Raw genomic sequence first — 15,294 nt, 5'->3', positions numbered from 1 at the left:
TTGAAGGTTAACAGGAGAAGTTTATATTGGATTCTGAAGTGAATTGGAAGCCAATGAAGAGATTTCAGAAGCGGAGTAACATGGTCGGAGCGGCGTGCTAAGAAGATGATCTTTGCGGCAGAGTGGTGAACAGAAACCAACGGGCTGATGTGAGAAGAAGGAAGGCCAGAGAGAAGAAGGTTGCAGTAGTCCAACCGTGAAATAACCAGTGCATGAACAAGCGTCTTGGCAGAAGAGACAGACAAAAATGATCGAATCCTGGCAATATTATACAGGAAAAATCGACAAGATTTAAGACCTGTTCAGACCTGTTGATCGGTGAGATCTAGGCCATATCTACATAAAGCAGGATATTCCATTATGAAAGCGGTATGAAAGCAGTATATAAAAGGCAGGAGCCACACTACTGCTTTATAGTGGTACTGAAGTGCCCTGACAACTGTCGAGGCCCATGACACCTCTACACCAAGCAGGATATAACACTGTGGAAGTGGCATGAAAGCTGTATATGGTATGTGTCAATGGGCCCCAACGGTTGTCAGTGCACTTCAATAGTGTGGCTCAGTAGTGCGGCTCCTGCCTTTTATATACCACTTTCATGCCGCTTTCATAGTGGAATATCCTGCTTGGTGTAGCTGAGCCCTTAGACTCCTTATTGACTCTGATTTTGGTTTGTATAACCATGCTTCCACCGGCTCCAGTTTTATCTTCCAAGCAAAATACAGAGATGACCTATTTATGCTGGTTTGTGATATATAAATTAAATCACATGGCCTTCTCACAACCACATCTGTGCCATGTTTGGAGAAAGTGAGTATGAAGAAAAATGTTCCTGGTGGATGCTCCCAAGCTTGAGAATACCAGTTACATTTCAGCCACTTCTTATTTGCTAGATGTCACAATTTGGGGAGGGTGGCAGGGGGACATGTTGAAAGAAACAAATGGCATGGGTTTTTTTTTCATGAGTATTAGCTAAATTTCCAACTGCAAGCACTAGTTTCTGGCATTTACATAGTGGTGTTTGAAATCTCAATCCTGTGGTATCTAGAAAAGCACAGTCTGATGCAGGCCTCGGTCTACTCAATGATGTTTGCTTATGGAAAATACACGCACACGCCCCTCCATGCATTGAATGAACATGTAGAAAAAACTATTGTTGCCACTGTGCACACTGCCATGGTACCCCTGTGAACATCACACATCATGTGCAGGAGCCCTTCATGCATAGCTCTGTGTGGAGAATTGCTTCTGATCAACATCCAAGGGTCATTAATCAGGGAAGCATGACAGTACATGGTACGTGCCAGTGGTACATGGCAGTGGTAATAGAGGGTCCAGGGGCCAGCCTGAGTGCCCCCACCACCCATTCTACTCATTTACTTTATGAATGGAGGGGTGTATTGTGCTAATAAAATATTCTTGGGATGCAAACACATTTGATTGCCTTTAGAGCAAGTGGGCTTTTTACTCTGGTTCTTCACTGGGGTTAATTTTTTATTATTTTTTTTATTTAAGGATTTTTATGCCGCCATTCAGCCAAAAAAGGCTCTCACATTTGATTGCCTTTAGAGCAAGTGGGCCTTTTACTCTGTTTCTTCACTAGGTTTAATTTTTATTTATTTATTTATTTAAGGATTTTTATGCCGCCATTCAGCCAAAAAAGGCTCTCACGGCAGCTTACAAAAGTATTTCTTAACAGTCTCTGCCCACAGGCTTACAATCTAAAAGACATGACACAAAAGGAAAGGGGATTGGGAGGGAGGAGGAGGAGGGGGGAAAGGAAAGCAAATTCAGGCACTACAATCTTAGTTGCAAAGTTCAGCAGTTACAGTTGACAGCAGGAGGGAGGGGGCTCTCAGCTGGAGCTGGACCCAGGCACGGTGGAGAGGTGCCTGGCTGCTGCTTCCTCCCTCACTGGTGGCCTCTGCAGAGACAGTTGACAGCAGGAGGGAGGGGGCTCTCAGCTGGAGCTGGACCCAGGCACAGTGGAGAGGTGCCTGGCTGCTGCTTCCTCCCTCACTAGTGGCTTCTGCAGAGACAAAGGGCTTATTTCACAAAATACATCATGAGCTCAAGCCACATTCAGGGAGATGTGTGTGCCCCCTCTAAAGTTCTTCCGAAAATAGGTAGAAACCCATAACATAATAAAAAATACACAAAATGAGAGGACATTTAAGTTGGCTCAGCATTTTCTGTTTCTAGTGATGACTCATCTTGTACAGTAATTCATATCTCTGCAGTGCGAGGGGACAGATTCCAAATTCTAAGCAATATTGCAACAATTATGAAGAATATTTCTGGAGGCAACATATTTTCCTCCATGACACTTACACTCTAATGTGAGAATACAAAGCCAGAAAAGATAGCTCCAAATTCATCTACAATTCCTCCAGATTAAGTACCATTTATATCAGTCATTTGTGATTTTATCCAGTTCTTAAAAAATAATAATCCAAATTAAGTGCTACATAGAGTAGACCCACTAAAATAAATGCAATTTCTGTACATTAATGGTGCTATATAAATAATAATAATAATAATAATAATAATAATAATAATAATGTTAGTTACGACTAATTTTAGTCCCATTCATTTTAATAGGTCTGCTCTAAGCAGGATTTATGTTGGTAACTATAAACTTGGGTGATATAGAAATCTAGAATACTTAATTCATTCTCCTGATTAACTGCCCCCTGCTATTTAACTCAGGCCTCACCACAATAATATAGCATTTGGGGAAAAAAATACAAATAAGTAAGCCAGCACTGGAGGCCAAGATGGAGAAGATCTCCACGGCCACCATGTATTTTCCCTTGGTGCTCTGGTAAGTTGGAACGAAGGTCAACCAGACACTGCAAAACAAAAGCATGCTGAAGGTGATAAACTTGGCTTCGTTAAAACTGTCAGGTAATTTCCTAGCTAGGAAAGCAACAGTGAAGCTAACAATGGCCAAGATGCCCATAAAGCCCAGGACACAGTAAAACATGATAGCTGAGCCTTCATTACATTCCAGTACAATTTCTTCAGCCATTGAGTGCATGTCAAAATCTGGGAATGGCGGAGAGGTTGCCAGCCACACAGTGCAAATGACGGCTTGAATAAGGGAGCAGGAAAGGACAATGGAGGTGGCCATTCTTTTCCCAAGCCATTTCCGCATCTTTGATCCTGGCTTGGTGGCCATGAAAGAAAGGACCACGATGATGGTTTTGGCCAACACACAAGAAACAGCCACTGAAAAGATGATGCCAAAAGCAGTTTGTCGACAGAGGCATGCTATTTTCTCAGGTTGGCCAATGAATAAGAAAACACAAATAAAGGACAGCAGGAGAGTGATAAGGAGAGTGTAGGTGAGGTTCTGGTTATTGGCTTTGACTATGGGAGTGTCCTGGTGCTCAATGAAGATTCTTAGCACCAAAGCTGTGAGGAAAGAGAAGAAAAGAGCAAAAGTGGCCAAAGTGATTCCCAAAGGTTCTCCATAAGACAAGAAGCTTATATTTTTTGGAAGACATAAATCCTGGTCATGGTTTGGATATTGACCTTCTGGACACTGAACACAGTCAACCTTGTCTGGAAAAGAAAACATGGATTTTTGATATATGATACCCCCTGTATCGGGCAATGCAAAAATCCATCCTTAAGTTTCGAAAATCCTCTATGAGAGCTAGTCCATTGAAGTGTAACATACAAGTATGCAAACATCTTATAAAATTGTGTTTGTAAGAAATATCTAGCATGGTTTAGAGCAGCCTTCTCCAAAATGGTACCCTCAAGATGTTCTGGAGTCCAGTTCTCATCAGCCCAAGTCAGCAAGATGAATTATTATTATTATTATTATTATTATTATTATTATTATTTATTTATTTATTTATATAGCATCATCAGTGTACATGGTGCTGTACAGAGTAAAACAGTAAATAGCAAGACCCTGCCGCATAGGCTTACAATCTAATAAAATCATAGTAAAACAATAAGGAGGGGAAGAGAATGCAAACAGGTACAGGGTAGGGTAAGCAGGCACAGAGTAGGGTAAAACTAACAGTAGAAAGTAACAGTAGAAGTCTGCACAACATCAAATGATCAGGAATGCTGGGAGTTGTAGTCCATAACATCTGGAGGGTACCAGGTTCAGGGAGGTTGGTTTAGGGAAATTTAGTACTTAGAAAGAATTTTACACTTGATATATGAGGAAGTTTCATATAAATCTTGCATAAATGGCCCCTTTACAAGCATTTACGGGCCTTTACAAAAAAGGATAAGTCTCATTTTTTATGGAAAACGGCAGCTCAGCAAAGGATGGGGCAGTCACACACTGCTTGCTGAGTGCCCATGGCTTAGCCAATGGCTTGTCATGCATGGCAAGCAGTCAGGTCATCCAGTGGGGTTGTGATGAGTGATGCATACCTTGGACTATTTATTTATTATTTATTTATTTAGAATATTTATATATTGCTCCCCACTGAAAAATTTCAGAGCGGTGTACAAGGTAGAATGAAAATAAAAACAGAATAAAACAGTTACAACAAAATTTAAAAGAAGCAAAAACATAAATCCAAGGCCGCATGTTAAAGAAAGGCTTCTTGGAATAAAGATGTTTTCAGGAGGCGCCGAAAGGAGTACAAGGTTGGCACCTGCCTGACCTAAAGAGGCAGGGAATTCCACAGGAGGGGGGCCACCATGCTGAAGGCTCTTCCCCTGGTGGATTCCAATCGGAGGATGGATCTATGTGGAACCACTAGGAGCAGGCCCTCAGATGACCTCAGTGACCGGGCAGGTTGGTAAGGGAGAAGGCACTCTCTCAGGTATTATGGTCCCAAGTTGGACTAGGGTGAGTTCATCTATCCCTAATTATGCTGTAATATATTTTGGATTAAGTCAAATGAGGTGATAAACTCAGCAGGTCACAGATATCAGGAATTACATCAGATATTTTATCTGATTCAGCGATCAGCACTTAATTATGAACCATTTTGCAATATTAAGGATCACATTCAATATATTAAAAAAAAAGTCTGTATGTGATAGCTCTTACCAGTCTCGTTTGACATCTTCCCTTCAGGACATGGAATGCAATCATAGCAGCAAAAGGACATCCCTTCCTTCTTTCTCTTGCTAGAGCCCAAATAGCAATGATCATTACAAACAGAAAGGGGCATGGCCTGTCCCTAAATGAAAGAAGAAACAGACATCATTCCAGGGGGAAAAAAAGCATCTTGTGAGTTTGCAACCTATAGGTCACTCTATATTTAAAAGTGAATAACAGAATAGCATCACTATTAGGGAGGATTTGGTGTGCAATGTACTGTTATAACTGGTGGGGGGGTGCACTGAACATAATTGGTTTGGACCCCAACTCTCTGGAAGTGAACAAGCAAAGCATACTGAACACTGGACAAATTCTCCTGCAATGCATTACATTTTCATTCCTACCCAAAGCAATGGGATTGGAGCACCATGGTAAAAACACACACAAAAAACCCTGATGTGCTTAGAAGTTAGAACTACCACATGCCCCTATCCTCCCTCCACCCTCTCCCTTTCCTGGTGTTTTTCTTTTATGGAAGCTTGAGGTGCAATGTATCCATTTTTGGAGATACACAGTCTGTCTCTCTATGGGCTCATCTACACTTGCTGGCTATGCAGGATGTGTGTGTGTGGGGGGGGAATCCTGGGCTGTCCTGCTTCTGGGATCATCCCCCAGTGTGCACGTGCTAGCACAATTTCCCAGAAGTCAGGAGGGATGCTCTGGTGCAGTGATTTTGTTTTTAAAAGCAGAAGCCAGTCACACAACTGCGTGGCCCCGATCCTGCACAAAAATGTAAGTACAAAACAAAACAAACGCAAAATTCAGCTCCAAAAAACACCAGCAGCCATCCTGGGGATGGCGAAACTGTTCCCCCCACCAGACATGGGAAAAACCGTGGTTGCAGTTATCCTGGGAAAAGTAAGGGGTTGTCCCTGGTTAACCCCAGGATCCCCTATGCATTATTTGGATGCACAGGGATGACCTAGAGACAACCCTGGGGTAAATGGATGGTGTAGATGTGACCAGTGTCCTTCTGAATCCCAAACCATCCCGACTGTTCAGATTTAGACAACTTCAGAAGAGCTGTGCTTTGATACAGACATCAGACATCTCCCAAATCTGTTTGAATCGGACCAGTTCAGATTTGGGATCCAATTGACTGAACTTAGGTAGAGTAAATTCAATATCTCATGCTGTGACACAGTGGTCATAGCTAGACCTAAGGGTTATCCCTGGATCATCCAAGGGTCAAACCTGTTCATAGGTGACACACAGGGGATCCAGTGCTCAGGCAGGGGCGAACCCTGGATGATCACAGGATAAATCTTAGGTCTAGCTGTGGCCTTTCTCAACATTATGAATATGAGTTGATACATTCCAAAATGAACACAGATCTTACCTGGTTGAACTTGCTGGGCCATTTGATGGCATCTTCATCAATGCTGAACCTTTTGTTAAAGAGATCCTGTGGGTCCATTTTGCCAACTCTCACTCTACGAAAAGATTGGTTTGGGAAGGTGATCCAATTTATGATATCAAATCCGGCTGCTAATGACCCATTTTCATCAAATGAAATCTTTTCCCCAGCGCTGTTATTAAATGAAACACTTCTTAGAAAGTCATGGAACTAAAGTCGCAAAGGAAAGGAAAGGAGGGAGTGGTTGAATAGACAGGATATATTTTTTAAAAATGCCAAAAACAATGGGTGATAGTTTCTTTAGTGGTTTTATTCAGTTAAGAAAAGAGTAATAAATCATTCCAGTATACAAGAGAATGTATAGTTGCTACTCCTACTGAGTTGCTGGTGTTACTACTATGTAACTACTACTCCATGAGCATGGCATTTTATAAAGTCACACAAGTAAACACAGAAGTGCATAAAGATTAGGACAATAAGCAGCTTGCAAGCTTACAAGAAAAAGAAAGAAAGAAAGAATATATGGCTTAACACTCAGTCGTTGGTTTTTCATGACACAGCAACACCTGTTTGGGACGGGCCTATTCAAAATGTTTCCCATCACGGGCATTGGCTCATCATGATTCAAACAACCCCTGATGAGTCCATCTATGCGATGCAAACAAGACCATTGTGACACTTGCTTTCATTCACTGGAAATGTTGAAAAATCCTGATGAACAAGGATGCATAAAGAAAGAATGCTAGTAATACTGAAATATATTAATCTGGTAAAACCAATAATCATGTTTATTATCTCCTTAATGTGTACCAATGAACTTTAACTGGAAGATGTAACACACTTAGCTCTTAGATGTTTAGATGCCTGTTTTATTAAAAATACAGAATCTTGCATGGTCTGTCACCTATTGTTGCACCTACGGTGCAGATGTGGATAATTTTTGTACATTAATCTGCCCAGGACATTACCTGCCACGGTTGTTGATTCTGAAGTTTCCATTCCCCTCCGTCTGCCCTTATTCTGTGCTTGGATTGGAATAACTCAATGGCATTCAAAGCTTGAGCCACAGCATAGACAGCATTGTAGATGCTGTAGCTGTGGCCAGTCATTCTCGTTTCAAAAACTGAGGCAGGGAGAGATGCAAGTTCCTCTTCTCCGGTGCAGATGTTGCTACCTACGTGGTCTGCCACAGGATTAGTGAACATACAGTCAAATGCATGTTCCCAGAAGCTTCTGATGAAGCCATCTTCTCTTTCTGAGGTAGGATTTCTGGTTTGAATAAATTTCTCGAATCCCAAAAACTCCTTTGTGTGCATTGCAAAAGATATAGCACCATGCAAGACCGCTATGTCCCAATTCCTTTGAAAAGGCAGTGATGTGAAATCCACCTGGGCTGTCATAATCCAGACTTTTGCCTTCATTGGTATTTCTTCATGTTCTGAAAAGTGGAGCACCATCCTCAAAATAATCATGTCCTGAATTTCGCCGTGTACAACCAATACAGTGGCAGTGGCATTCACAATAACACTGAATAGTTCAGATCCCTGTTCCACCATTTCTTCGGCATCATCAGAAAAACTTAGTTGTGGGAATCTTTCTATGAAATCAAAGCAGATGCCCTGGCCAGAAAATATGGGAAGCACATTCTGTACAAACCTCTCTCCGTTGTCATCATTCAGATAAATCACACCAATCCATGTCCACCTAAAATGAAGCAATAACTGGAGTATCCCATCATATTGAAGGTTCACATTTGGGAACATCTGGTGGAAGAATGCTCCTTGGGTTTGGTTATCCATCACTAGAGCAGAGCCATATGCCAGCTACGTCACATTTTGAAAGAGGAGAGAGAAACATACATTTCAAAAGTAAACCAATGTGTGTGCTCGAGTTAGTGCTATGCCAAATATTTCAAAAGGATGTGATATTGAGCATTGTTCTGAGGATTCAAGAATGGCTGTCAGGTTGAAAGCCATAATAATAATAATAATAATAATAATAATAATAATAATAATAATAATAATAATCCGCCTCGGATTAGAACAGCAAGTATAAAACATAAAATATTAATCAAAACACAGTATACATTATTAAAACTCATAGAATCATAGAATAGCAGAGTCGGAAGGGGCCTACAAGGCCATCGAGTCCAACCCCCTGCTCAATGCAGGAATCCACCCTAAAGCATCCCCGACAGATGCTTTTCCAGCTGCCTCTTGAAGGCCTCTAGTCTGGGAGAGCCCACAACCTCCCTAGGTAACTGATTCCATTGTCGCACTGCTCTAACAGTCAGGAAGTTTTTCCTGATGTCCAGCCGGAATCTGGCTTCCTTTAACTTGAGTCCATTATTCCGTGTCCTGCACTCTGGGAGGATCGAGAAGAGATCCTGGCCCTCCTCTGTGTGACAACCTTAAGTATTTGAAGAGTGCTATCATGTCTCCCCTCAATCTTCTCTTCTCCAGGCTAAACATGCCCAGTTCTTTACTAAAAACATACTAAAAGGATCCTAAAATCCCCCTGGATAGGCCTGCTGGAAGGGATCAGTTTTTATAGCTTTCTTAAATGCTAAAAGATTGTTAAGTTGATGAATCTCCTCCAACAGGCCATTCCACAGTCTGGGAGCAGCAGAGGAAAAGGTCCTCTGGGTAATACCTGTCAGCCTAGTTTTGACTGTCTGAAGGAAGTTCTTCCCAGAGGACCTGAGTGTGCAGGGCAGATTGTACAGGAGAAGGTGATCCCGCAGGTAGCCTAGAAACTAATCGGCAGCCAGTGAAGAGATTTTAAAACTGGTGTAATGTGGTCACCCCTAGGTGTACCGGTGACCAACCTGGCTGCCAGGTTGCTAGGAGAAGAAACTAGTGCAAACAAGAATGGGGAATCTAGGGATTTAGGAAAGGTGTTTTTCAATCCCCCCTCAAAGCTTCAACAGAACAAGGCTGTTAGCACAGAGAGTTTCAGCCAGACAACAGTTCCTGAATGCTGAGGAGCCCATGCAATTTCATTTCATCTCCTGAGCATTCCAGGAAGCAGTGCCACACTAAAAGCATCTATGTGAAGAGGCCCACTTTAATGACATGTGGGATGTTTTAACATTTAAAAAGATAAAACAGAAGCCTCCTTGGCTACTCCCTGCTCTTCCTAGGAAAACAGAACCCCTGTCCCTGTCCTCAGTGAGAAAATGGTTGAAATTCACCTCTTAGGCCATAGCTAGACCTAAGGTTTATCCCTGGATTGTCCAGGGGTCAAACCTGTTCATCTAGATGACACACAGGGGATCCAGTGTTCAGGCAGGGGCAAACCCTGGATGACCCCAGGATAAACCTTAGGTCTAGCTGTGGCTGTAGTTACTCTTGGAAGAGGCAGGGGGAAAAAACCCATTGCATTTTCAGAAGGAGGGAAAATTCAAGAAATGTGTTGGTTGCTGATTAGTGAAAAAATGATTGATGAACAATCCTGGGGCTCCTCTATACCAGTCAGGATATTCCACTATGAAAGTGGTATGAACATGGTATATAAAAGGCAGGAGCCACACTACTGCTTTATAGTGGTACTGAAGTGCACTGACAACTGTCGGGGCCCATTACACATGTACACCAAGCAGGATATATCACTATGGAAGTGGCATGAAAGAGGTATGTGTCAATGGGCCCCAACAGTTGTCAGTGCACTTCAATACCACTATAAAGCAGTAGTGTGGCTCCTGCCTTTTATATACCACTTTCATAGTGAAATATCCTGCTCGGTGTAGATGAGCTCCTGGATTCTTAATACCAGTGGGGATGTGGGAAGGGCAGTACTTTATTGTACTGAAGATATTATCTGGCCCTGAAATGGAAGTCATTCTGGAACGCTCTTCCAGAACATTTGAGAACTACAAGTTCAATCGCAGCTTTTAAAGCTCAACTAAAAACTTTTCTTTTTCCTAAAGCTTTTAAAACTTGATGTTGTGCGGACTTTATACTGTTAGTTTTACCCTACCCTGTACCTGCTTACCCTACCCTGTGCCTGTTGGCATTCTCTTCCCCTCCTTATTGTTTTACTATGATTTTATTAGATTGTAAGCCTATGCGGCAGGGCCTTGCTATTTACTGTTTTACTCTGTACAGCACCATGTACATTGATGGTGCTATATAAATAAATAATAATAATAATATTTATTTCATAGCTGGTTGCTTCAAGATGAGAATCTGCAGGTTGTAGTACCACCAGCATGGTCTCCTCCAATGATATGGGCTTCATATGGCTTATGGGCATGTAGAATGGCTTCTTGAGTTCATAGGAGAGGTTACTAACATGAATGAAGAAATAGCAAGCTCCATCTTCACTGTATGGATGTTTTACTTGGCCAAAATTTGATATTTAAATTGAATGCATGATGTTCCCTTCCACATCTTACAAGACAGGAGAAAGTATGTGTGGACAACGTACCTGTGGGATCTTGTAGATAGACAGAATGGTTACCATGTTGAGTTCGACATCAGAATTAGGTCCCCCAATGACTGCAACAAGCTTGTTCTGGATATCACACTTATAGTTTGGGAAGAATTTGCCTTTTGTGGAGAGAAGTTCCAAAGAGGCAAGATAGATTGAGACTGCATTGAAATCATTATTATAAATGTGGAAGCCCAGGGTGATGTTGGCTAAGATCTTATGATTTTCATTAATCTCCTTTAAAGCAAATACCAAGGCCAGGATGTGCTGGTAGTGCTGTTTCAGTACCCTACAAAGAGATCAATGACTGCATTACTGTGTTTGTGCTTCAAATTTCAACTCAGTATTTGTTTACTCAAGGTTTTGCACTAAATCTGATTGTATGGCCCCGCTGTTGCAATATATGAATTGCCATTGTAAATCACCCCTGAACTTTCACCTTTTTCTTCTAATATCAGCATTTCTTTACTAGCTTTGGGATAATAGGTGTCAAATATTCAAAGCCAAATAAGACTTGTTTTAATGATACTAGCTTTTTTCATGGATTTGCAATCTGTCTTTTTATTATTTAGTTCTCTAAATGCTTGCATTTCATGTATATTCTCTTAACTGCAGGAATCAATGGCTTGTGACTCTGACTAAGTGCACAGGGGGCAACATCACCATCTCCAGACTTCAGTGATGGATCATTACATCTAGTATCAAATCAATGAAAGAAAGACTGGTTGTAAAACAAAAATCAGGCCTATAAAGTGCAATTGGAATTACCCCCAGGTTAGTGTGTTCAGTATTGCAGGCTAGAAGTGGCTAGCAGTCCATTGTATAGATATCTGCTCTGAAACAGGTCCCATTGAATTTAATGGGGCTTACTTCAACGTAAATTGGTACACAATTTTAACAGCACACAACCATAGCACCCAACAGCATAAAACCAGAAACTTAAGGTTACAAAATTGCTAACAAAAGGTAGCAAAGACCAAGGGGTCATCTATACCAAGCAGATATTCCACTATGAAAGTGGTATGAAAGTGGTATATAAAAAGCAGGAGCCAGACTACTGCTTTATAGTGGAATTGAAGTGCATTGACAACGGTTGGGACCCATGACAAAGACTTTCATACCACTTTCACAGTGTTATATCGTGCTTGGTGTAGATGTGACATGGGCCCCAACAGTTGTCAGTGCACTTCAATAAGCAGTAGTGTAGATCCTGCAATACCGCTATAAAGCAGTAGTGTGGCTCCTGCCTTTTATATATCGCTTTCACACCATTTTCATAGTGGAATATCCTGCTTGGTGTAGATGAGCCCTAAGTATAGAGTTACTTGTAAATAAATAAATGAATAAATATTAACTTCTCTCCCTATCTTATACAGTACAGAATATCCAATAGAATGTATTGAATAAGAAACCAGGCTGCAAAAAAAAAGTAGTCACTGTCAAAGGCGTGTGTGGAGTCAGCTCAACAGGTCAGAACAACCACATTGAAATTGCGAACATAATCCAAAAAACAGTTTTGGGGAATTATGATGATGGCATCTTATCTAGACAAAGATTTGATTATACGTGATTGACAGCCCTTACAAATAAAAGCATAACTCAAAACATGACATCTTATACCGGGAGGAAAGTGTAATAATCAATAGCAAATATGCTGTACAAAATAAACCTAAAACTGCTACTATGGCACATGTTATTATGCTGCATGCTGCACAGAATTGATGATGTCCTAATATTGTCTACATTAGCTGTTCCAAATACACTGAAGCACAACTGAGACAGAACAAATACAGAGATCTACAATCAGTTTTTATAATTGACCCAATTCTCCAAACACAAACCTAATCTTGTGTCACTTCATTCCCTATTATTATTATTATTATTATTATTATTATTATTATTATTATTATTTTACCTTTCAGAATTACTAGGGGAAAGTGCGCATCTCAAATGGGAAAAATGCACTTTGGCCAGATCTACACCTTGTATCAAATAATTAGGAAAGTGGAGTAAAAAGCAGGAAATAACATTACAAAGTAGTATATGGAATGTGTCCTGTGCCCCAGCAGTTATCAGTAGACTTCAGTACCGTTACAAAGTAGTTCTGTAGTTCTAGCCTTTTTCTCCATACAGTAAAGTGTGAAAGCATGCATTTTTGAGCATTAACACAAGTTCGATAATTTGCAAATGTTTTCAGAGAGCATGTTCTTCTGTTTGCATTCCCATCTGTGGTTATGAATGAATGCCCTTGCATAATTTGAGAGCATAAACAAATTCCTCATTCTTCCCCTAAACAGATATATCATTGGCCACATTATACACAAAGCAGAAATCTGGCATGTGCCAGATTTGCCAAGGAATCAGAGGAGGCTTAAAGAACAACTGATATGGCACATACAACACTGCTTTGAATAATATGACTCATTCAGTAAGGGATCCTTACACTCAGTACTGTAACTATTATTATTATATTATTATATTTATTTGTATCCCGCCTTTTGCCCAATACTAGGCCTCAAGGCGGCCTTACAAAGTTTAAAACATACATTGAAAAGGAAAAAAATAAAAAAATAAAATACACAACAAAATTATAAGTAAATTAACATAGATGGAGGAGAAAACATTTATTATTATTATCATCATCATCATCATCATCTGAGGAAAATTGCAACAACAACAACTATGGCAACAGGAAAAATATTCTATTAGTCACATTATTATTATTATTATTATTATTATTATTATTATTATTATTAAAACCTTCAGAAACTGGGCCTACAAAAATACATCCTAACCAACATCCATAAAGCAGTCATACTTAAAACATGTTCAATAACCAGGAAATTTCTGAATCAGTAAAAGGCAACATGACCTGGCAAAGCCTGTCATGTTCATCTAGAAAAAAGTGCCATGAGTGAAAGAATGATGATGATGATGATGATGATGATGGTGATGATAATGCATAGGTTAGGCATGATCCCATTCCAAGAAAGAAAAACAAACATTCAAAATATTTCTCACTAGTCCACCCAAGTGAAATTGCTTCCATAGAATGATCCCATGGAAGCATAAGGATGGGACAGACTTATGATATGCTAAAGAAAACCCAACTCCTTACACGTAGTCACCAAAGAGTTCAGGAGAGGGACGTTTTTTGAAGTCAGATGGAGTTAATAAAACGTGGGTGTGAGATATAATGCCACCAATTATGAGGTCTCCTGGCTGATAATACTTGTGATGAATAGGAAGGGGGTCACTGACATTACATCTAAGCATAGGGATCTTGCACACTGCCTGAGGAAGCAGCACTATTACCAAAAGCACTAATACCACCATCTTGCATGAAAATTGTTTTCCCAGTAACCAAATCACCTGTTCCTACATTGACACTGGATTGTCTCTGAATATCACAGTTTGACTTGAATGGCCACTCACTGAGATGATTGGAGCCAGGACTTTAGAGTGCAAATTTTCAACGATCACTCTCATGGAGCCCTGTCTACCTCTATCCACAGCTCTGAATGAAATGATGGATATTAAAAACACCCTTCAGTCTTGGTTTGTTGTTTTGATAGTAACTACATGAAATCTCATGGGAAAGGAAGAATAAGTGATTATAAGTTATTTCATAATTACAGGGGAGATAAGCACCTGCTCATACTTGTTGGTTGTGTGAGAAATTGAAGTTGAAAACATATTAATGACATCTCAGCAGAAGTCTTGTTTGGGCAGCATGACATCTTCTATTCAACTCATAGCCCAACTTTGATAATGTTTAAAAGAACAACACCAAAAGTTGGTATATTTCTGACTGATGGCTAATACAAGCTCTATTCAGGTATTTGCTTAAGGTGGGTAGAAGGAACTCCTCCCTACATCTCCATGTGCACCTGCCCCACCCAGCTCAGTTCAGACTTTGCCATTTTGAATAGGCAAGGTGTCAACCCATGCTCCTTTTAACATAAGGGATTATACTCTATGCATAATCAGGGTTCTTGATCACATGGATGTCAGCCAGACCCCAATTGTGGTTCCTGGCATTTCTTTCTGCTCAAAATTTAAGGTAATTAACTGGAGGTGAAATAATCTATTGCCCAGATATTACCATCCACCCCTTTCCCTTTATACTTGATTCACAGTGGCAGCTGACCCTCTTGTGGAAGCTGCAAACTGTCTTCCTCTCTCAGATGTCCTCTTAGAACCATGCTATTAATTACATAGTATCATTCTGATGAGTATTATAGGAAGCCAACTGTGGCCACCAGGTGGTATCAACACAATCTGTAGATACTTGATCCAATACACTGTGCTGGAGAAATCTTCTGTGGGCTCCAATGAGTCCAGATTCCCAAGTATCTGAGCTGCAGAGTCTGCAGTGCGCCCCTTACCAGCACATCTTCCGGATTTCGTGCTGGGCATCTTT

General features: G+C 40.6%; 1 protein-coding gene across 1 annotated transcript; it reads right to left on the bottom strand.

Annotated features, from left to right (window-relative positions):
- Window positions 1–2,665: 2,665 nt before the first annotated feature.
- Window positions 2,666–14,207, bottom strand: LOC134405787 (vomeronasal type-2 receptor 26-like). The gene is made up of 6 exons (XM_063137042.1): window positions 13,988–14,207; window positions 10,869–11,044; window positions 7,409–8,263; window positions 6,423–6,650; window positions 5,030–5,156; window positions 2,666–3,567 (listed from the first exon to the last, which is right to left on the bottom strand). Exons 1-6 carry the CDS (start codon window positions 14,205–14,207, stop codon window positions 2,666–2,668), a joined length of 2,508 nt encoding a protein of 835 aa, XP_062993112.1.
- Window positions 14,208–15,294: the final 1,087 nt, after the last annotated feature.

Source organism: Elgaria multicarinata, chromosome 11 (assembly GCF_023053635.1).
Source record: "Elgaria multicarinata webbii isolate HBS135686 ecotype San Diego chromosome 11, rElgMul1.1.pri, whole genome shotgun sequence".
Lineage (NCBI taxonomy): Eukaryota > Metazoa > Chordata > Lepidosauria > Squamata > Anguidae > Elgaria > Elgaria multicarinata.
This window is presented reverse-complemented; position numbering and strand designations above follow the sequence as displayed.

What these genes read in the sequence shown, in the direction of transcription:
- LOC134405787 (XM_063137042.1), bottom strand. Translation starts at nt 14,207, where the DNA reads ATGGTGGTATTAGTGCTTTTGGTAATAGTGCTGCTTCCTCAGGCAGTG. An exon ending in ACTCTTTGGTGACTACGTGT is followed by an intron (nt 11,045 to 13,987) that starts AAGGAGTTGGGT and finishes TTTATAATAATG; the next exon opens with ATTTCAATGCAGTCTCAATC. An exon ending in CTATCTACAAGATCCCACAG is followed by an intron (nt 8,264 to 10,868) that starts GTACGTTGTCCA and finishes AATGTGACGTAG; the next exon opens with CTGGCATATGGCTCTGCTCT.